Below are 21597 nucleotides of genomic sequence, written 5' to 3'. Positions count from 1 at the left end.
TTCCTTCCTTCCTTCCTTCCTTCCTTCCTTCCTTCCTTCCTTCCTTCTTTCTTTCCTCCAGCCGCTTCCGTTCTGCTCTCCAGCCCCTTCTGTCCATGCTCAGCTTTTCCGGGTGGGGGGATTTCCCCAGCAGCAGGTACCGAGGTTCAGTCCCCCAGTAGCACATTTCCCTTCTCATACGTGGCCAAACCTCCATGGATATCTGGGGTCCAAACCTGCCTGTGCAGCAGTGCTGCCGGCTAGTAGGGTGACGAGGCGGAGGTCCACAAGAGGCTGCCTGTCCCCTTCGGTGCTCCTTAGAGACCCCTCGGCAGGGGTCTGTCTCCAGAACCGGCTTCCTCCCTGCATCTGGGAAATGGGCAGCCTTTCCAAAAACCCCTTGGGGACGGGATGTTTCCCCTACGTGAGATAATACTAAACGTTGGCGTACGTTTCTGTGCTGGTCTGGCACTGTTACCTGTTCCTTAGAAGTTAACCAGGACAAAGAAATCGTCAAATTGTGCTTAATGCTGACCCGAAGATCCGGGGTGAGGAGCCCGAATTCTGCCGCGCGGTTCTTTGCTGGCAAGGAGGTGGTGAGGATGCTCTTCTAGGGAGGTGAGAGAGGTTTGTGTTTTTTGCCCTGGGGAAAATAATTTGCTGTAGCTATCTAGGGTTGAAAACCACACTAAATACCAAGCACTTGAGCTGCCTTTCCTGCCTGGAGCTGACCTCTGCACGCTGCTCTTGTACAGCGGAAAGCGCCTGGCTGCTCTCCGTGCTTTTACCTCCAGACGGTTCCTGTTCGTTAATTGCTTCAAGGTATTCAAAACTAGCCCTCCCCGCCTCCCACGCCTCATTTCTCCCTTTCAGTGCTGAACAAGGGACTGACCACGCACCTACTCCTCAAGCAGCTTGTGCGTGCGGTGGAGCCAGGCACCTGCTCCTCGCTTTGCTTCCCAAGCACCAAAAAAATCTCCCAGCGCTTTATAACTGGAGACACGGTGAGCGGTACGACATCAGCGGCTCTACGTGTTCACCAACTCCTCAAAAAGCTCCGCGATCCCTTGCTCGGAGATTTGGGGGGTGATGAACTTGGTGTCCAGGCGGTTTTGCCAGGATTCTGAACGTAAAAGCTGCGCGTTTCCTCGTGCTCGTGGAAGAATAAATAAAACAAAGCCCTGCTTCGTTGCCAGAAAGCAGCACTGAATAATAAATTTAGAAACTGAAAGGCCTGCGTGGAAAGTAGATTTCGCAGTGCGTTATGCAGAAAGCAGGAAGGTGCTGGAGGGGGACACCACCGGCAGAAGGCAGGCTGGGGAGACGGACGGTTTTGCAGAGGGCAAAGCAGGCCGGTACCTGGAAACACTCGGGAGAGATTTGCCTTCTGCTAGGCACGATGCCGAGCATCTCCCCAGGTCTGCTCTCGTCCCCGCGCCCCAGACGGGGAGCAGAAGGCTGTAAAGCAGCTTGTTAGCTCTCCTCGAAGCGGTTTGAGTTCTCCTGTGCTTTGTACGCAGGGAAAAGGAGGTGTGGAGCTTGTGTGACCCCCCCCCGGGGCGTTGGAGGGCGTCCCAACTCATCCTCGAGGCAGCCATTTGTTTTACCTGCATGCTTGGGGTGGTCGGTTCTGCCATCTCTTTGGGGTTTTCCCCGTTGATCCGTCGTAAGCTCTCAAAAGCATCGCCCGAAGCACGAGCCCAGCTGCTTGATGGGGTCTCGCCTGCTGGGGTCCCTCAGCTGCCGACGCTTCTTTGGGGTTTTCTCACGCTGTAACTTCGAAGAGGGGTCTCCTGTGCCGTCAGGGCACCACGAAGCCTGGCTGGAGAGGAGGAAAAAGTACAGGAACGGTGTCAACATGCATGATACTTTCCCCTAATGCCTGTCAGCCTCTGATTTTTTCAGTGCAGGCAATTTCCTCGCAGGAGGGAGGATGCCGAGGGGCTGTCCCAGAGCATTTGCCCAGGGCTGCTTCACCCCGTGGGCGAGAGGCGGGTTTGGCTCCGTGTGCTAAATGTTTCTTGGCTGGGATAAAAGCTTTATAAAGCAGAGGATGCATTTTTTCCACTGCATTTACAGCTTACAAGACCTTTTTCTGGTTGTGTGTGTAGCAGCGTTGATCTTCGCCTAGGAGAATTTCTCAGTACCTGCGAGCTCTCGGGGCGGTACAAATCCCCCGTGCCGATTCCTGAGGCACGTGAAGCATTTCGGAGCGAGCTCTCCATCTGCTGCTTGTAAAGATCTCCTCTCAAACACACCTAAAGCACACGCCTAATAGGTTTATTCTCCTTGTTCAGTCGCAGGAGGAAAATCCTCTAAGTGCTCCTGTTCCCAAAATGATTGGAGCTTTGGGAGATAATCCTATTCTTTAAGGGACTTGGGAGGCAGAAAGTTGCTGAAGGGTTGTTTTGTGTGCGTCTCTTTTCCCTTTCACCAGAAACACTGTTCCTTGTTGTCAAAAAAAAGAGAAGGGGGAGGAATATGTTCTTTGTTTAGCAGCAAGATAAGGGGCTTATACTTCCTGCTTTAAAAAAATAAGTGATTTTTATTTGATTTCATTTTTAGTGCTGGTGACAAGGAAGCTTGGCGGTAGAAAGCATCTATTCGAGGCTGGACAGATAAAGCACGGAAGGAACTAGCACACGCTCCCTGACCTCGCAGATCATCAGGAAGGAGCCTGCATGGCAGAGGTGGGTACAGTGGCTCATCCTCTTAAACAGGGCCAGCAAAGGGAAGGTTTGGGTTGCCACACTGCCGTGATGACACCGCAGACCCGTCACTTGATGAGGAAGGGGAGTGAGGATGGGCATGGGTGCACACGGAGAGCTTGGGGGCTCTGATTTAGCAGGCACAGGTTGTACATTGTCCTCCTGGAGAGCTCGGTGTGTTGCACCCGTGTCACCACACTCTGCCTGACGATCCACCTCTAGGTTATTGAACGCTCTTGGATGCTCTGGAGGACCGTGAGGTTAAAGTTTCCAGGCTCTGTTCACAAATGTGCTGAAAAACGGACAACATTTCATTAACTTTACAGGGAAACGGACAAAAGGAGGTGCGAGGAGGCAGAGGTAGGTGTGCTCAGGTGTTTGCAGAGGGACTTTGGTTACTGAACATCTGCGTGACTTTGCTGGCACCCCCATATTGGACCAGCCTGGCTCTTTCCACTCGAAATGCAAAAAGCGTGAGAGCCCCAGATATTCCCATAACTTCATTGGCACCCCCTGAGGAGGTGAGGAAAGCTGGGAAAATATCCCTGGATTTGAAGCAGGATGTGATAGCATGCATGAACAGCGATGCCATCCTGTGGCCCCATGCCAAGGGAGGAGGAGCTGCAGCGTGCAAACGAGGCGTGCCAAAGAAGTCGGTCAGCTTGGGAAGAGGCTGGGGTAATTACCGACTTTCTGATTTCCCAGGAGCTCTCCTTGCCTCTTTTTGTGTGCGTGTAATTAGGTCTGGCAGGCAGCGACGAGGCGTTGAGTCAACAAGAGTTTCTCCGTGAGGGGTTCGATTGTTTAAAGGACTAAATGGTGCTGGGGAGGGGGAGGAATGGGTCAGCTGCAGAGCCCTGCAATGTTCCTCCTCCTCCCAGATTTCTTTTGGGGAAGTATGGAAATCAGCAGCCTTTTTCACCGGGGCTGCTCATTTCTCTTAAATAAAATTCTGAAGTCTCTCTTCGTAAGGCCACAGATTGGGTTTTCATTTTAAGTCCTAATAACAACGTGTTACAACCTCCGGCTCTATCTACTTGATAGGAATAAAGTCTTAGACACTCTTTCAGACTCTCCTTCGTTACTAAAGTGCTTTCTTTATCACCAGCACATATTTCATGCTGACAGTCAATACTTCTAACTAATCCCAAGCCACGCATGTTGCATTTCAAATCCTCCCCAGCCTCCTCTAGTCTCTCCTGTGTGGTCTTCTCTAAGCCAGCAGCAGAGTTCATTTGTCAGCTTCAGGTTTCTGAGCACATGCATTATTTTTTATTTAATTCACAGCCCACGTTTTTAGGTCAGGAGGATACAGTTGGTTCTGTATCAGCTGAAGGAGAGGGACCAGAGGAGCCACTGGAAGGATTAGATGGCAGAACAGCTGCAGAGGATCGTGTGTGGGGGTGATGGCCTGGATTTAGCTTTCCAGGGAGGCCATTTGCCATTTTAGGGAGTCCAGGTTGCCACTTCATCGCTGTTTGGGGCTCATAAATGGGCAGAGCTGCTAAAATGGAACAAGGTTTAGATACAATCTAAACTGATAACCTTTGGGACTTACTTCCTGGGGGGCTGCAGCTTCCTCTGGCCGGTCGGAAAGCAGCACATGCACACACCTCCTCCGTCTTTTTGGCTCACATTTATGTTCCCTTCTTTCTGTCGTGTCTGAGCACCTTGCATGTAATAAACGGCACCCCCAAAGAAGAGAACAGCAGAGCTGGTTTTCCCGTGCGTGCCTTGATGTCGAGCTGTTTTTCAGATTCGCTGCCGCTCCGGTGAGCATGTGCTTTGGCATTTCCCTCAGGAGAAGTGTTAACAGAGCGGCTCTCATCTCCTGGCCAGCTATTTGCAGAAAGCTGGTAGCAGTACTCGGATCTTCGCAGCCCCTTTGAGACAGCGTTGAAGTTGCAGGGACTGACCGGCCCGCATGGACGGTGACAGCACGGGCTTCATTTCCTGGAGAGAGCTTAAAAAAAATAAACAATACAGACCTTAAAAACTTCTTTTTGCCTTCAGTCAGCCGGCTGCTTTCTACTGTGGTGCATGCTAAAAGTCCTGCTGGTGTAGAGCAGTGGTCCCGGCGGCACAACGCAAGTGTGCTGCGTCTGCCAGGGCTCCCTGTGCCTGAGTGCCAGCCCCGCGCAGCAGAGCTGGGGATTTACATTCATCACCAGCCTCTCGCAGCCCCAGCAAATGGAGGTTGGTGTACAGAGAGCAGCATTAAAATGTTCTGCCAGGAGAGCCGAAGCCTCCCCCATCTGCCTGCACCGACGGCGCTGCCAAGATCGGAGAAAGCTGATTTCCTTTTTTTTTTTTTTTCCTGACTTTTTAGCCCTTTTTATCCGCCCAGCTTTCTGAGATTTACACCAGTGGCGTTTGCCAGACAAGGCTATGAATTTAAAAGCTGCTTTCGTTTGTAACTTCTGTGCAGTTCCCAACTGGGGGTCGCGCTGCGGGGGTGGGGGGCGAGGGGGAAATTCTCCTTCAATCATGCGGCGTTACGCTACCAACAGCAAAGAGCCCTGTCACAAAACGGGCCTAGGAATTGCGCGTTTTTAGTCCGCCTCCTTCCCTTTGGTTACAGTTTTTTCCTGGCTGAAGTCAAATCTTCAGCTTATTCCTCTGACACAACTTGTGTACTGCAGGGAAAAATGATTCCTGACTTCTCTCTGCTCCTCTAAGGTGAACTTCTGGTTTGCTTTGGCAGGTTTTCAGAGCTCCGTTTTAGCTGCAGGTTCCTTCCTCGCCTTCCTCCTGCTACTTCTCGATGAGGAGATGAGGGGAGTACGACATAGATGCAGTGCAAAATGACTGTCACCACCGTAGGTGACTTTAATTAAATATTGAAGTGGAAATGAAAAGCTTCTCGTCAGGCTGTGCAAGAATTGCCACTACGCCCGACGCTGTACTCAGCAGTGAGGTGGGAAGGCCAGTGTACGAAAAAAATCCCAGAAACGTGGATAACTCAGATGCTTCTAATAAGGAAGGAAAGTTTCTAGTGGCAACAGAATCACCTGGCCAAGACTCGGTGCTGAGTTGGCCACATCCTTGTGTTTTACGCAAATTTTAAGTAGCCATTCTCCTAATTCAGTGCCATGGCAATTTTCCAGGCGAAAAGGGCATATCTAAGCAAGCTGATAGCACTTCTGTGGCATGGTGCCACGCAGATCCTAACCCCAGCATCTTTGCTTTGATGGACAGCACAGACAGGAGCCCTTTTTCCAGTTTTGACCAGAAGTTTTATCTCATGTGCAGTGAGCCTGCAGAGGTGGAAGCGCTGTGAGTACGTTCCCTTTAAACTTTCTGTGGCAATGAATCGAAATTTTCCAGCAGGAAATGAAAGCAAAACACTTCATCTAAAAATTCCTCATCGGCTCTAGTCACTAGAGCAGAACAATAGTGATTACACTCAGTTCTGCAGTGCAAATCCCCAGTGCTGCTGTGTCCCCGGAGCACAACATGCCATTAAGAGGCGGGTAGGCAGAGCAGGTGTACGTCAGTATCCCCCCTTTGGACGTGAGGGGGACAGGGACTTGCAGATGTCAAGCAGCTTCTCCAACGTTTCACAGCAAGAAAGTGGGAGAAAAAGGAAACCAGATCTAAGGGCTGGGATTTTGTGGTCTGGCCACTGAAACGTGCAGCCCTAATGAAAAGCAGAGTGCTCAGCGAGAGCCACGTGGCCACACCTAATGGATCCCATCACCGTCTCAGGTTTACTGATATTATCCCCAGAGATGTTAAACACGTACAAAGGGTGCTCTTTGGAAAGAGAGGACAGTTGCTTTTAAAAATGAGCATCATCTTAGGTCGTTTTGGGTCGTTACGTTAGGTCGTTACGGGGTCGTTTTGTTGGCATTGTCTGAATGTATGCCTGTTCTCTTGCAGGAATGGCAGAGCATCAGCCGTGCAGCAGCGATGAGAGAGACTGACCTTCCTACGAGTCTCTCCTGGCTCGGCCTCCACGATGGTTGGTGCCTCTGCATATTCATCGCATGGTAATGCAGGATGTCGAGAGCAGCGGTGGAGTTTGGCTTGAGCCCGTTGTGTTCTTCCCCTGCTGGCTGAGACTTCTCAATCGCCATGACAACGCTGTGACACTTCCAGCAACTCGCCCGCAGACCGAGGGTGGGCTGGGGTGGGTGAGAAGGTCGGCGAGCAAGGCTAACGGGATCGAAAGCTGCGGCGGCAGCAAAACGACTGCGGGAGAGCCGTCGTCGCGACACGATGAAATTCCCATTCTATTGGCTCCTCGTTAAGCAGGCACAGTAACCCTTCTTTGCAGAGACTTGCTGTAAACCCCGTTTTGGTTATGGCTACTGATCCAACGTGACTGGGCACGCGGTGACTTTTGAACTCATGACTGGCTATACGATGTTGCGGAATGGGGGAGTGGGGAACGGAGGCCAGCCGTGGTTGTTGAGGTGGTCCAGTCGGATCCGGCTCACCTGGCTTAGTTTCACCCTCTTTATTATCCTCGTCTTCTTTCCCCTCATCGCGCACTACTACCTAACCACCATCGACGACGCGGACGATGCCGGCAAGCGCATCTTCGGCCCTCGGACCGGCAACGAGCTGTGCGAGGTGAAGCACGTGCAAGACCTGTGCCGCATCCGCGAGTCGGTCAGCGAGGAGCTGCTCCAGCTGGAGGCCAAACGGCAGGAGCTCAACAGCGAGATCGCCAAGCTCAACTTGAAGATCGAGGCCTGCAAAAAGAGCATTGAAAACGCCAAGCAGGACCTGCTGCAGCTGAAGAATGTCATCAGCCAGACTGAGCATTCCTACAAAGAGCTGATGGCTCAGAACCAGCCAAAGCTTTCCTTGCCAATCCGGCTGCTGCCAGACAAAGACGACGTGACCTTCCCCCTGCCAAAATCCAACCGGAATTGCAGGCTGCACAATTGCTTTGACTACTCACGGTGCCCGCTGACATCTGGCTTTCCAGTCTACGTCTACAACAGTGACGATTACCCCTTTGGTAGCTCCTTAGACCCTTTAATTAAACAAGCCTTTGAGGCGACTGTCAGAACTAATGTTTATGTTACTGAAAATGCAAATATTGCTTGTGTGTATATAATTTTAGTGGGGGAAATGCAAGAGCCCGTAATGCCAAAACCTACTGAACTAGAGCAACAGTTGCACTCTTTGCCATATTGGAGGACTGACGGACATAACCATCTCATCATCAATTTATCGAGGAAATCGGAAACTCAGAACTTTATTTACAACATCAGCACGGGGCGTGCCATGATTGCCCAGTCCACCTTTTATGACGTGCAGTACCGACCAGGGTTTGATATTGTGGTATCACCCCTGGTGCACGCTATGTCTGAACCCAACTTCCTAGAAATCCCGCCCCAGGTGCCAGTCAAGCGCAAATACCTGTTTAGTTTCCAGGGGGAGAAGATTGAGTCTCTCCGATCCAGCTTGCAAGAGGTTCGCTCTTTCGAAGAGGAGATAGAAGGCAATGCCCCAGCTGACTACGACGATCGCATCATTACCACCCTGAAGGCCGTTCAGGACAGCAAGCTGGACTTTGTTTTGGTGGAGTTCACGTGCAAGAACCAGCCTAAGGCGAGTCTGCCCACTGAGTGGGCTCTGTGTGGAGAAAGGGACGACAGACTAGAGCTACTGAAGCTATCTACTTTTGCACTGATAATCACCCCGGGGGACACCCGCTTAGTGATCTCCGCTGGGTGTGCCATGAGACTGTTTGAGGCTCTGGAAGTCGGAGCCATCCCGGTGGTTCTCGGAGAGCAAGTTCAGCTACCCTATAACGATGTGATCCGGTGGAACGAGGCAGCCTTAATCATACCAAAGCCACGTATCACAGAAGTGCACTTTCTTCTGAGAAGCATTTCTGACAACGATCTGCTCGCCATGAGGAGGCAGGGCCGCTTCTTGTGGGAGACCTACTTCTCCACCTCCGACAACGTTTTCAGCACAGTCTTAGCTATCATAAGGACTCGAATCCAAATCCCGGCCGCTCCTATCCGAGAAGAAACTGCGGTGGAGATCCCCCACCGGTCGGGCAAAGCTGCTGGCACAGACCCCAACATGGCAGACAATGGTGACCTGGACTTGGGGCCTGTGGAAACCGAACCACCCTATGCATCTCCCAAATATCTCCGCAATTTCACCCTCACCGCAATGGACATCTACAGGAATTGGAATTCCGCTCCAGGGCCTTTCCACCTCTTCCCCTATACTCCCTTTGACCCTGTTTTACCATCGGAAGCAAAGTTTTTAGGGTCTGGGACTGGATTTCGACCCATAGGTGGAGGAGCAGGTGGCTCTGGGAAGGAGTTCCAGGCTGCTCTGGGTGGCAACGTCCCCCGGGAGCAGTTCACAGTCGTGATGCTCACGTACGAGCGGGAGGAAGTGTTGATGAACTCCCTAGAAAGGCTCAATGGTCTCCCGTACTTAAATAAAGTGGTGGTAGTGTGGAACTCTCCCAAGCTTCCCTCCGAGGATCTCTTGTGGCCAGACATTGGCGTCCCGATCATGGTAAGAAAGATGTAGACCCTGGGGTCTTGTTTCCTGGTGGGGTTTGTGTAGTAAAGTTGGTTGTAGCTGTTCTGAAGAGTGTCAGCTCGGCTTAGTCACCTGGGACAGCATTCATCTCGCAGCCTTGCGGATGCCTGTGCCTGCTCTGGCTTCTTTATCGTGGAGAAAAACAGGGAGATGAAAGGTATGACTCAGCTGACCCATTTTAGGTGCGTGCGTGAGGACGCTGTGGCTCGTCTTCTAGAAAGGCTCCTTTCTCTCCGTGACTTCAGAGGTGGGTGAACTCGGGCGAGATGAATTGGTATCGTGAGAGACAGCCTGCAGCCTCCGGCGTACGGGCTGCGGGAGCTGATACACAGAACAGTCTGAATTGTAAAGGCGTGGGGTCTGTGCGGTGCCAGGTGTTTGGCACTCTTGAAACAACAATTGCGTGCGTGGAGCCCATTATGAGTCTCGGGGCTTAAGGGTAAGAGATTCCTGTTTATTGAAAATCTTTGCTTAGGCACTTCAAGTTTCACACCGTGAGGACAGGTGGCACCTTATAAATATCTAAACAGTGGCTGTTGCTGCACCTTACCTGGTAAATCTTTTACAAAAACAAGAGAGGGACGCACTGCAGCTGTGCTGTGCAGCAGATAAGGGCCTCCAAAGGCATTTATCGTGTTGTATTACAAGGGAGGAGAGAAGGGAAAATGGGGGAAAACTTAATCCAAGACCAACGTAACCACGAGAGTTTCTGTCGTAGCGAGTTTGGGTCAGGTTTGGGCTGATTGCTTCCCAGCCAAACGGAAGAATTGACACCTTGAAAGACCAATGTGCCTTGTGGTGCCCAGCTACTCCCTTGCATATTGGCAGCGTTGCTTCTAATGAGCTAATTCTCCCTTAATTAATATTTATTTCTTTGTCTTAGGACTTCTCTGTAGTCTCTGCATGACTTTCTGCACGGGGCGTTGTTAGTGATCGATATTAAATATAAATCTCCAGCTGCACTCGGAGAGAGAGCACAAGCATAAAGGCAGTAACAAGGAGCAGCGCTGTGCTGTTCGAATCCAGTCATGTTTAGAGGACAAATGGAAGGATAATGCGTTACAAATTAGGGAAGGGAAAAATAAAAGAGGGAGATGGTATTTAAGTACGCAAACCGCATGTGCTTTATGTGACAGGACGCCACTAAGCTTAATAGCAATGTGAGCTTTATGCTTCATGCACGGAGATTCATTGATTTAATATTTCGCTTTATTATTATTGTGATGAATAAATCCTTCTGCTCACATTTAAAAACCCTTATGGTCCGGGGACAATGAGGAGAGAAAATTGCTTGGATAATTGCGAAATAATCTTTCACATTAGTCCCGTTGAATGCTTGAGTTCTGTAAAGTCTTCGTTTTGTGTCTGCTTCAAAACCGTGCACTCCTCCGGAGCTGAAGAGTTGGGAATGCTTCTCTTTGGAGCCACTAATGGGTGTTATTTGTGCAAGAAAAATATGTTTCTGTTGATGGACGCTAATGCCTTTTTTCCTCCGGTCTCTTTTGTACGTCTATTGTGTTGGGGTCCCGCTTGTTTTTTGGGGACTTTGACACTCACAAGCCTTTCACACACACAGTTTTTCTACATGCCATGCTTTAGCAGAGCCTCGGGCTCTCAGGATCCCCTGTTTGAGCCCTAACCCGTTGCAGCCTCCAGGCATCCATCTCGCAACGTGCTCGTCCACCTCTAGACCGGCTGGTTAGATCATGCCGGGGGCCTGTAAGTATTTCTCTATACGGTGCCCCCTGGTTTGGCATGACAACGGTGGGAAAACTTGCCTCGGCTTCATCCAACGGTGACACGTCCTAAAAGCCACCGCAGCAAGGACCTGGGGAGCAGAGCGGAGACGCGGGGTGCCGCAGGCAGTGGTAAGAAACAGCCCCTTCAGCTGCTGCTGCTGCTGAAAGCAACTACAAAGCTGTGGGTTTCATCTCCTCACAGGGAAAAAAAAAAAAAGCTTCTTTTGATGGGGAATATCCAATTCTCTCAGATCTTCAAGCGGTGCTGCATCCTTGTGTAGCAAATATTCTCTGTAACGTCCCTGCAGCCGGCCAGAGTGCGGGCTGCTTGGCGCATCCCAAGTCCCACCGAGGTGCTCCTGGAGCTGGTGAAAGACTTATTTAGTGCTTTTGCTGGGCAGCTTTCTGCTGGCAGGACGCATAAAGAAGAGCTGTGCTTCCTCCTTCAGCCCGGGTTGACCTTAGGTTGTTGATCAGGAGTTGGACTCGATGAGCAAAGGTTGGACGTGGTGCTCGGGGACGTGGTTTAGTGGTAACATCGGTGGTAGGGGGATGGTTGGACCAGGTGATCTTGGAGGGCTTTTCCAACCTTCATGATTCTGTGATCCCTGTGGGATCCCTTCCAGCTCGGGGTGTTCTGTGATTCCCCGATTCTGCCGTAGTTCCTTGAAACTCATTTTTTAAATCCTGTTAGGTGCTTTTGGGTTTCAGAATCGCGTTATGTGGTTTCTTTCCCCTGGTGGGCTGCCAAGAGCCGAGCTTGAAGCTGCGTTGGCTCTTTGACTCTTTCGTGGATAATGAGATAAACAGGGCTACAGAATATATTGGATTTTTTTTTTTAAATTTATTTTGGTATAGATTTCTTGCGATGGCAGCATTTAGTAGACAAACCAGCAGGGTTCCTTAGCTGCACAGGAGTGCACGATAACATATTCTGGTCCTGTGCTGAGCTAGGTGCAGATGTAATGTGCTGTAAAGCTGCGTGTAGTCACTCAAGGTTTCCCTTAGAACAGATGTAGATGGATTGCCCTCGAGTTTGAAGTGCCTTTGTGCCGTGCAGATTGTTCCCATCTCACATTAAGGAGGAAAAATAACAAGGTTCCAAACGAGTATTCTTGTTTGTGCAAGCCTGAGTGCTTCCTTCCCGCAAGTGTTTGCATCTGTAGCACTTCACCGGGTGAACCTGGCAAACAGAAGAGCCCGGAGAGCGTCGCCTCGGCCGTGCCATCAGCGACGTCTCGGCCGTCCCTTACCTTCTGAGCTGGCTTTTGAACCTCGGCGATCGGTTGTCCCTCGAGATGGCTGTGACATCTGCCAAAGCTGAAATATCCTCAAGGAGTTAAAGCCTGCCCGGGCCACCCAGAGCCTGTTTTTGGTGCCAGCAGGTTCGGGCAGGGTGGGAGCTCTCCTGCCTGCACCTTGCTAGGGAGTGCTCCTGCTGTTTCTGTCCTTCTTGGGGATAAAAGGGAGAAGGGTTTGGGATGAAATCTCCGCTCTGAGCAGGCAGAAAGACTGCACCTGGGTTTGAGTGATAAGGGGTAACTGGCTGTGGCTCCTGCGTTAACCTTGGAAGGATTTCCAGCAGCGGAATGAAGACTGAGTCAATAAGAAGACCTGGCTCGGTCCTGGGACAGAGACTTCCAGCTTCCCCGCTCAGCCTCTCCGTGCTGAGGATTTCTAAATAACATCCAGGTGATGACAGGAGAACCTCGCTCTTCGCTTTGCAGTTCCCTGGCAGCTTTTTCATCCGCATGAATAAAAGCAAAGGGAAACAAACGAGGCAAAACACTGCGGAAACCACACGGGCAGCCCACGCAGATGGTAATAAGATGCACCCAAGACGATTCAGATCCCGCTGCGCTTTTCCCTGCGCTCAGGCGCCGGTGTGCTGCGGGTTTCTGGTGCCTGCGGGGCACTTTCTTGTGCTCCTCATCCCAATTTTGGCGCAGCAGTGTGCCCAGCCCGATGCTGAATGACCGAGGTGTGTGGTTTCAGCCCCTCCGCAGCTGGCTCAGTGCCTTCGTGTGGCTCTGAGCAGGGCACGGACTGGGGAAAAGGGAACAGGAGTCATTTCTCTTCTTTCTAGCCTGGTTTTAATCCTGAAAACAAAGTGTCTGGACAGCCGGACTCATTTAAGATGTATTTCAGAAGGCTGCCGGCACTGCGTATGCCCTCAGCTCGGTAGAGAAAGCACAGAGCCCCAACAGCGAGCTGATTAAACTCCGGAGCAGCTTGCACTCAAAACAGCCGCAGATCCTCTAATGCAGCAATTAAATTATCCATTTCCCTTGCAGAAACTTATTTAAAGCCCCCCAGGACTGCAGCCTGAGCCAGGAAAGCAAACGGAGAGCTCAGCATCCTCCCCTTCCCTCCTCCACGCGTGCTTTTTCCTCGCCGCGGTTTCCCAGCCTGTTGGTCGTGCCCTGGAGACCAGGAAGGGAGGACTGAACTCAGGAGGGCCTGATTTGGTTAAAATCTCAAGTAAAAAAAATATAAAAATAAAAAACTTGGCCCCATCCATGCACCCTCTTCCATCTGACTCCAGCATCTTCGGGTCTGTCTGTCTCTTAAACCGGTCAAAGATGCGTTTTTGCCACTTTTTCACGTTCTGCCCTTAGTTAATGAGAAAGCATCTCGTTGTTAAGTGAACGTTTTGCCAGCCAAAGGGAGAGGAAGCCGGCCTTTCAGGGCTTCGTACCGCAGCGGCAGCCGCACACATCCCTGCTTCCCCAAGGCCATGGGTCCAAGCAACCCCTGAAGCGGGTTCGTGGAAGACAGAAAGCTCCGTGGGGACAAACGCTTCACGGCTCCACTTGCAGTGCTGTGTCAGCCTCGCACAGCCATTTCCAAGCAACCTTGGCCTTTATTTCTTGGGGCTCGTCTTTTTTTTCGCTCGCAACTCAGTGCTGGCGGTGCCGTTACTGCATCCGTCGGGTTGGATGTGTTGGCTGGGAGAGGTGGGGACACCTGAAAGTTTGGGGCCGTCGGTGACCTGCGTGCAAACCCCTCCAACCATCCCGTTCTTCTGGAGCCTGTCGGGCAAAGGACAAGCACAATTTGTCCTCATGAGCTGGTAATTGAGGTTTTTGTACCGACCTGGAGTAGGGGGGCATTGCTAGGAGGGTTTTTTTGGATCAGGATCATCCGGTTGTGTTGTTCTGAGCCCGTGTGGCAGCTCTCCCCCTGCCCTCGGGATGCTTGCCTGGTTGTTGGTTCAGTTTGGGGAGCCTCGGGGTTTTGCAGAGGGTGCTGGCATCGTGCCTGGGGCACAGCCTCCAGTCCCACAGGATGGGCAGACCCGTGGATCCACAGGCTACATCGTGCTCATCCCGAAACAGTATTTTCATAACCTATGCTCGTGTTCTCAGAATTAATAACCCCAACTTCGGCCTCTTCTTTCTTTTCCCCTGGCGCACGGCTCCTTCGGCGACGAGCCGCGGCTGGAAAAGCCCTGCGGCAGTTTGCTTTCTCCTCTTCCTCCGGGGTTGCGTGCGCTTGGAGGCATTTATGAGCAATTTGCCTGGGTTCACTGCCAATGCCAGCTCCTGTGGCTTTCGGCAGTGACTAATCCTTTCCTTCAGCTTTGTTACGGGGTGAGTCGCTAGCTTTGATCTCCGCAGCCGGTTCCGGTGGCGTCGTGTCCTTTTCTGCTGGCTTGGTGGCCGGCTGAGGAAGCTTATTCAATTCAGCTGCTTGCTTGAAAAGGAATCATCTTGGGCAGATTTCGAATCCAGCAGCACTGCTGCTGAAATGTGCGTCCTGCTCCTTGAAATGGCACTGGGTAAGCGGGAGCAGCCCGGGGGGAAATGCCGTCAGGACTTTGCTTCTGCTTGAGCAGCGTCTGTACAGCTGTCCTGTGCTGAGCCCTCTGCTGAAAGACTGACGCCTTCAATTTGCTGCCAGAAATCCTCAAATTTGCCCTGGGATGTCCACGGCAGGAGCACGGGGGGCTCCCGGGTGATGTTTCTAGCTCGGAGGATGAGGAGCAGAGCCCTGTAGCGGCCGGCTGTAGCGTGCCACGTCTGCAGCGTCAGCGCCTGCGCTCGTCCTCCGACTTCGTGCTTGTTTTTTTGGGAAGAGCAGAGCCCACTTTGCAAACTCGGCTCGGGCAGCAGCAGCTCTCAGACACCGATAACTCGAGTAAACTGGAGTGGTGTGCGCGGCCCTGGGCCAGGACGAGGGGGAGCGTGCGTCGGAGGGAAATAAAACCCCGTGGGTTTGATGGGACGCAGCCAGCTCACTGCCTTCAGCAGCAGCATAGCAAAGGCACCCGAGTTCAAAAATACCCTCATGAGAGCCCTTCTCTGAGGCAGGACGACGCTGCCGAATATTCCCGTGCTGCTGCCGGGTTCGTAGCACCACCTGCTGCCTGCGGAGCCCCGCGTGCTGCCGCGAGCTGCCTTGCTTCTCCCAGCCCTCGGAGCCTGCTGCCTCTCTGAATATTTTCTTAAGCAGACTTGCTGCTCGGTTTACCTGTGCCGCCAAAATCCAGATGCTTGTCCCTGCGGGGCCGAAGCCAGGGTGCAGCGAGGCGTGAACGTCCGCCGATAACGTAACGAGCAGCCCGACTCCTCGGGGATTTGCACGCTGAATATTAACTGCCCCTTGCCGTACGCCGCTGCTGCGTAAGCAGCAAATTATGCCGTGCTGGGGAACAAGCTGGGGGCAGAACTGAGGCATTTTCTCTCCTTTATTTTTTTTTTTTTGCCTTCTGTTTCTGCAGTCACTGAGCTCCTGAGTTTGGGTATTAATTAGCTGGGGCAAAGGAAAACCTATGGTGCTTGCTGGAAGAGGAGGGACATCACGAGGCATTAGGACGTCAAGGTTATAAAGAACCTGGATACAAAGTCAGGGAAAGAAATGAGGAGCAGGAGAGAGGTTTTCATCACTCCGCTTGTTCCTTCGTGTCCGATATAGCTCGGAGATGCCTCCCCAGACTCATTGGGATCGATCGGCAGCGACCTTACAGCTCTCAGGTAACTTATTCCCAAGCCGGCGGTGGCACAGCAGCCACGAAGTTGTTCATCTCCTGGACGCTTTTGCCCCTTTTCCCACGAGGAATCTCTCCCTTCTGTCTGATGGATGATGCTTCCTCACTTCTCTTGAAATCAACTCCGGATTCCCCTCCTCCAGGGCTGTTAAACGTGGGACAAAGACCACGAGCGGCACGCAGGGGGATGCTGGAAATAAGCTGGAGAGAAACTGAGGCACAGCGAGCAGAAAATGACGCCTGCCCACTAAAGCATGAAGTTGTACGTCTCGCAGAAACGCTGCAGAAAGCTGTTTTTTGCCTATTCCCAGCTTTATGAGCAGTAGAGAGATGGGAAATCTGGTGGAGCCGTTCTCGGGCCTCCCAGCTAACATTTTTCAGATCCAAATAGCTCAGTGAAGTCTTCGGGTGTCTGGACGCTTATCTGAATTGAAGTTTGAATTTTTTGAGGTCCGTGCAGGAAAAGTAAATGGGTTTTGGGGCTCGACACTGAATTTTTAAAGCATCCTGGGCAGGGAGGTGACGTTTGGAGCTTCAGTGCCAACTGCCTGGAGCCCAGGCTGGTGGAAACAGGTGGGAAGATTTTTAAAAACGAATTGTTTTTAATTATGCCTAATCGAGGTGAACTTTGTAATTGCTGGGACGTGGCGGTCCTTCATTCCCAGCCCGTTATTTGACCACATTCAGGGCAATATCCCGCCCCTTCTCTGATATTCGAGCTGATGGAAATGGCTTTTCTGCATAAGCCGAGCTCATCCTGGAGAAGAATGAGAGACGAAATGCTGATTGCTGAACCGTGGCGTGGATTCGCTAGTTCTTTTCTTCTAACGTTACAGAAAAGAGCTCTCATCGCTAGGTAATGGCGTTGAGGACAGGCGTGCTGGCACAACGCTGTTGTCGTTTCAGCCAGACCGGACCCATCAGAACTTTCCCGGCGAGATCTCAACTTTCTAATCTTTGATGTCCTTGGAAAGCTTTTAGTCTGGAGTGAACCTGGAAGCCGAAAGTGGGTGTGCAGGGTCTGAGTGCTCTTCATGCTCGCTGCTCCCAGCACCATACCCATTTATCCTCTGTCCTCTCCTCCTCAAAGAATAACCTGCCCGCAGAGCTGATGGCACCGTGGCTGTGCTTCTACACCAAATTTGCTTCCAGCTTTTCCAACAGCTGCTCTGTGAGCTGTGAATAGTCTGTCCCCAGCTCCTCCCTCCACGAATAGAGAAATAACGTTCGCTTTGATACCTCCTGCCCCCGGACGGGAATGTCTGCGCGAGAGCGCCTAGGATGGGCCACAGCAGCTTCTCGGTGCCGAACATCCTCGAGCATCATTAAACGCAACGCGCTCGAGCTGCTGAGACACGCCGACTTCACCCAATTTTAAAATAATTGCACCTGCTTTGCCGGGCGTTTCGTTTCACCGCCGTCGTGGAAATCCAGCTTGACAGATGCCTCGTGGAAAGAGAAGGAACCTGCTGAAGAAGTAATCGTGCAGCACCGCCGAGGATTCGCGCTGACGGAAGGCTCTGTTAATTAAAGCAGCCAGGCTATCAGCCGGAGAGCAATGTGTGGAAAGAGAAGCTCTGCCTCACTTAGCGAGGAGGAAAAAAAGGTGTCCCCCCTGGGACAGCATCCCTTGGGTTGCCAGCACTTTCCTCTCCCACTGGAGATGCTCTCGCTCTCCGTTGGGTGTTTCTCTGTCTTCCAAGTGGACGTTGGTGTGTTTTCTTCCCTTTATTGCTGGTGACCTGCTACTGCGCAGCGGCTGATGGCTTGGCAAGAAGAGGATACCCCAAGGGTACTCCTAAACTGCTGTGCTCATTTTTTACACGCTCTCCGTCTTGCAGATGGGATGTGACAGCCGCTCTCAGATCCATCCCCGAGCTCCCGGTCCATGTGCTGCCAGACTTCTCGGCGCAGTCCCAGGGGCCAGCAACGTGTCTTTTCCAATGAATTTCGAAGTACATGAGTTTGCCAACAGGGTTTTCCCAAGAGTGAAGGGCTGAGAGCGATCTGGCCTTCAATACTTCACAAGTTTTGGGGTTTTCTTGCTTGTTTTAGTAAGGAAAAGCTTTATAGTTTGTGCACCTTTCTTTAGCTCCAGTGTGGCTCTTCCAAGGAAGACTGAGGTTGGTTCTGAGGTTGTACCTGGCTCCGAACAGCTCCCGACACACCTGTGCCATCCACGTAGCGCAGCTGGGAAGGCGAGGCAGGAACACTGAATATTTTTACCAAAATCAGGCCACTGCTAACTCCTAGGCGTCCAACTGGGCTTAAAACTGCAGCAGAGGGATGGTTCTGCTCCCACGCTCACTGGCAGTGTGCACATCAGTTCCCGAGCTGCTCTTACCTAACCAGCCTGGTTTTGGCAAGCTGTTTTTGGATAGCTCCCACTATGACTTGGGAACCTCACAGCAGGAGAAGGCTTCCCCTGGGGTTGGGGTTTTGTAGTGCAAATAAAAATTTATCGGGGGGGGGGGACAGGGAGGCTGCCTGAAGCTTGAAGACTGAAAGGATAAAATGAAGGCTGAAAAAAGCAGGGAAGTTTCTAAGAACCTATTTCTGTTGTTAGCACGAGTGTTTTGGCACCGCCACTGGCACAATTTAGGTGGCAGGATCGCTGTCCTCCCTGCAGAAAGCTGGATCCGGGGCGCACGTGGCCTCCTTCAGGGGGTTCCTGCAGGAGCTGCGGGCAGCAGGAGAGGCACAAACCCTCACAGCAGCAGTCAGCGCCTGGTAAGATGCTAATCTTGCAATCCAGTTAAACACCATCACTTTTAAATTGCAGCAGACACCTGGCAGAGAGCTGGTACAGCACGTAGATACTTACTTGTTTGCCTTTCTGTCTTACCAAAGACAACTAGTTGCATTTGAGCTTTGCTAAATCAGGGTGCAGACGCTCCTGCTGCCACCCCCGGTCTCCCCAGCATGTTCTGTGATCTCCAGGGCTGCTCCTAAGCAGAATAAGTTCACCTGAATTTCCTGCCTTGAATACCCAGAGGGGATTTGCCAGGTGGAAGCAGGTTTGTGACGTCTGCCTGGCTCGGAAGAGCACTGGTAAAGAAACACTTCGCTCGCCTGCTGGAACTCCGTGCCTTCATAGTGCCCATTTAATTGCAAAAAATAATAACCAGGGGAGAAAACCTATTTAAAGCATGTTGTCCCGAGGATGTTCTTCGGAGACAAATAATTGCAAATAATTGTAAATAAATCAAGGCGGGCCACCAATTCAATGCGCACCCTTAATTGCGCAGCCACTAACAGGGACACCCAGGGAGAATAAAAATCAGCGAGGATCTAAATCTCTTTAACGTTAAAATAAGTACGCCTCTCCCTTAGCTTCCTCCGAACCAAGTGACAGCTGCACCCGTATGAAAATGAATAAATAATCGGTTTTATTTGTATCGCAAGCTGTTTGCTCAGCTCGGAGATGAGCAGCCCACGGATACCGCTCGCGTGGTTTAAAGAGAGCCCAAGCGTTGGCACAGATGATGTGCACGGATGCCGTATCGGTTTTAAAAAGGGGTTTCTACTAGTACCTTCCTGTGTGGTTTTGTTCTCACCGGGGGATAATTTACGTTTGGTTTTATGTTGCATTATTTAATTACGCCTATTTTAAAAACGCATCTGTTTTGCCAATTTACGCGCACTGCACGCAGCCTTTGGGTAGCTTTGCAGCTAAATTCCCTTCCAGTGAAACTCTCTCGTACCTCTGGAGATGAGTTTTAAAATAATCTGTGAGATCTTTTCATCCAAACCTTGGAAACACCTCTGAATCGGAGGTAGCAAAGCACGGAAGCCTGGAGCCTGGCTGGCCTGGTTCGGGGCATAAAGGTAGCGACTGGTTCAAGGCAAGAAAGCACCGGGGATGGAGCAGCAGGATGATCAATCCGTGAGAGAGGGGATAATGGTAACTTTGAAATCCATCTTTACAAGCGAAGATTAAAGTGGGAAGGAAAAAAAAAGGGTGAAGGATTGCTGGGGGGGAGCCATAAAGCAGGAGAGTCTCATCAGGAAGAGGAGGCGGATGGCTTCTGTGCCGTGCCAGAGCGATGTCCTCCGGTGTTTGGGGCTGGGGCTGCTGAATTTGGATGGATTTCTGTCCTCTGCAGAGCAGGGGAGGTTTCTTGTGGTGGGAGTTGGGCTTGGCAGGAGAAGATGGTTCCGCGTGGGCAGGACTGAACCCAGGGGCTCTTGGTGTTGTTGGTCTTTCAGGAGGCCTTCAATGCTGCAGGGGATGTGTGGTGGTGGCTGTGGCGATGCTGGCGGCTTCATCGGCTTCTTCACGGAAGGTTTGGCAGCTCGTCGAGCAGGCAGCACGCACCTGTAAGGTCTTGGGATCGGGTTCTGCCCTTTGCAGCTCCCTGGCATGTTACATGGGGAAGGATGACCGGGAGCTTGAGAGAAAGATGACTTCGGGATCGAAGTCCTCTTTACAAGGGCCAATTTCAGGTTTGTGGTTTCCACACGGAGTCTCTCCTGATGCCAAAATTCCTGTGACAGCCAGGGATATTGGCAGCATGCCATATCCCTCTCCGACATCCGTCTTGATTTCCAGCTGGTCAATGCAAACCTGTCCTGACATCTGCGCTCCCAAAAAAGCTTTGAAGATGGTGCTGCTCCTGGGACGGGCAGGCTGCCTGCCTTCCTCTTCTGCATCCCTGGGCACAGCAGTGGAGAAGCAAGAGCCTGATCCAATGCCTCCACCACAGAGGGAGCAGGGGATGAAGCCAGCCCTGTTAAAAAAAATATGATTTATCCTGCCCACGTGTACTTGAATCCACACGTGCACGCGACCCCCTTGAGAAGGAAGCCCTTTCTGCCTTGTAAATAACCTGCCAGCTCAGCATTCGTGTGCTGTTGTGTCTGGTAGTCTGCAGGTCTTAAGGGCTGAGCTGGGCGTGTTGCTTCATCGGGGGATTATCCGGATTTTGTCTGACCTCTGAGTTGAAAACGAGTGGCCTGATTACGGAACAGTTTCAGGTAAGGGCAAAGGGATTCCCGGTGCCGGTTGTTGTTCCTCTTCTGCTGGAATTCTGAGGTTCTGACCTTGCAAATCCCTCTGGCTCAGCCATGCGAAGCGGTACGGTGTGTACTCGGTTAGGAGGTTTGCCCCCAGATGCTGCCATCGGGATAAAGTGCATTTTGTGGAGGGATTTGTCCATGGGCTCAGTCCCTGGGATGGCAGCCAGGCAGAGGGCACAGCCCTCAAGCGCGCTCCCTGCGCAGCCGGTGCCTTGCTTCTCTGGATCTTACTGCAAACTTGAAGAGCTGATGCCAAGAAGAGGATTGACAGGGCTGTAAATCTGCATCGGCCCTAGAGGACTGTGCTGGCAGGAACACTCTGCTTCTTCCTTTTCCCCCGTGTCTTTTGGAAGTGGATCCTTTTCCTGAGAATTCGTTCTTTGTCTCCCCAAATTATGCGGCTCTCCTAAGGGTGCCCTTTTGGTTTTTTTCCTGACATGAGCAATGAGCTTCCCGCTTTCTTGCAGAGCTTGCTCTTTGCCCACAAATCAATCTGGTTCTCTAAGCTGAGCTGTCAGAATTTCCCCAAGGGCACAGACATTCTTCATGTTTTCGCCATCAAATTATATGTGACACTTAATTTAAAGCTTAGGCTTAAAGCCTCACTAGACATTGCTGGAAGATACTGATTTTA

At 51.6% G+C, this 21597-nt stretch overlaps 1 protein-coding gene and 2 long non-coding RNA genes across 7 annotated transcripts in view; 2 read left to right on the top strand and 1 right to left on the bottom strand.

Moving 5' to 3' along the window:
* The window catches only part of EXTL3 (exostosin like glycosyltransferase 3), a 115759-nt gene that overhangs the window by 84920 nt on the left and 9242 nt on the right, over positions 1-21597 (top strand). For all 5 annotated transcript variants that reach the window (XM_035322852.1, XM_035322851.1, XM_035322850.1 and 2 more), the window contains 2 exons: positions 2545-2669; positions 6570-9188. In XM_035322852.1, the coding sequence (XP_035178743.1) occupies positions 7041-9188 (2148 nt within the window). In that variant the 5' untranslated portion in view covers positions 2545-2669; positions 6570-7040. The remainder of the gene's footprint in view (positions 1-2544; positions 2670-6569; positions 9189-21597) is intronic.
* On the bottom strand, positions 6293-20639 carry LOC118165003. The gene is made up of 3 exons (XR_004749801.1): positions 20479-20639; positions 19594-19598; positions 6293-6305 (listed from the first exon to the last, which is right to left on the bottom strand). It is a non-coding gene; the product is annotated as an uncharacterized LOC118165003 (long non-coding RNA).
* On the top strand, positions 9195-11324 carry LOC118165004. Its single transcript, XR_004749802.1, has 2 exons — positions 9195-9654; positions 10099-11324. It is a non-coding gene; the product is annotated as an uncharacterized LOC118165004 (long non-coding RNA).

Source organism: Oxyura jamaicensis, chromosome 3, assembly GCF_011077185.1.
Source record: "Oxyura jamaicensis isolate SHBP4307 breed ruddy duck chromosome 3, BPBGC_Ojam_1.0, whole genome shotgun sequence".
Lineage (NCBI taxonomy): Eukaryota > Metazoa > Chordata > Aves > Anseriformes > Anatidae > Oxyura > Oxyura jamaicensis.
This window is presented reverse-complemented; position numbering and strand designations above follow the sequence as displayed.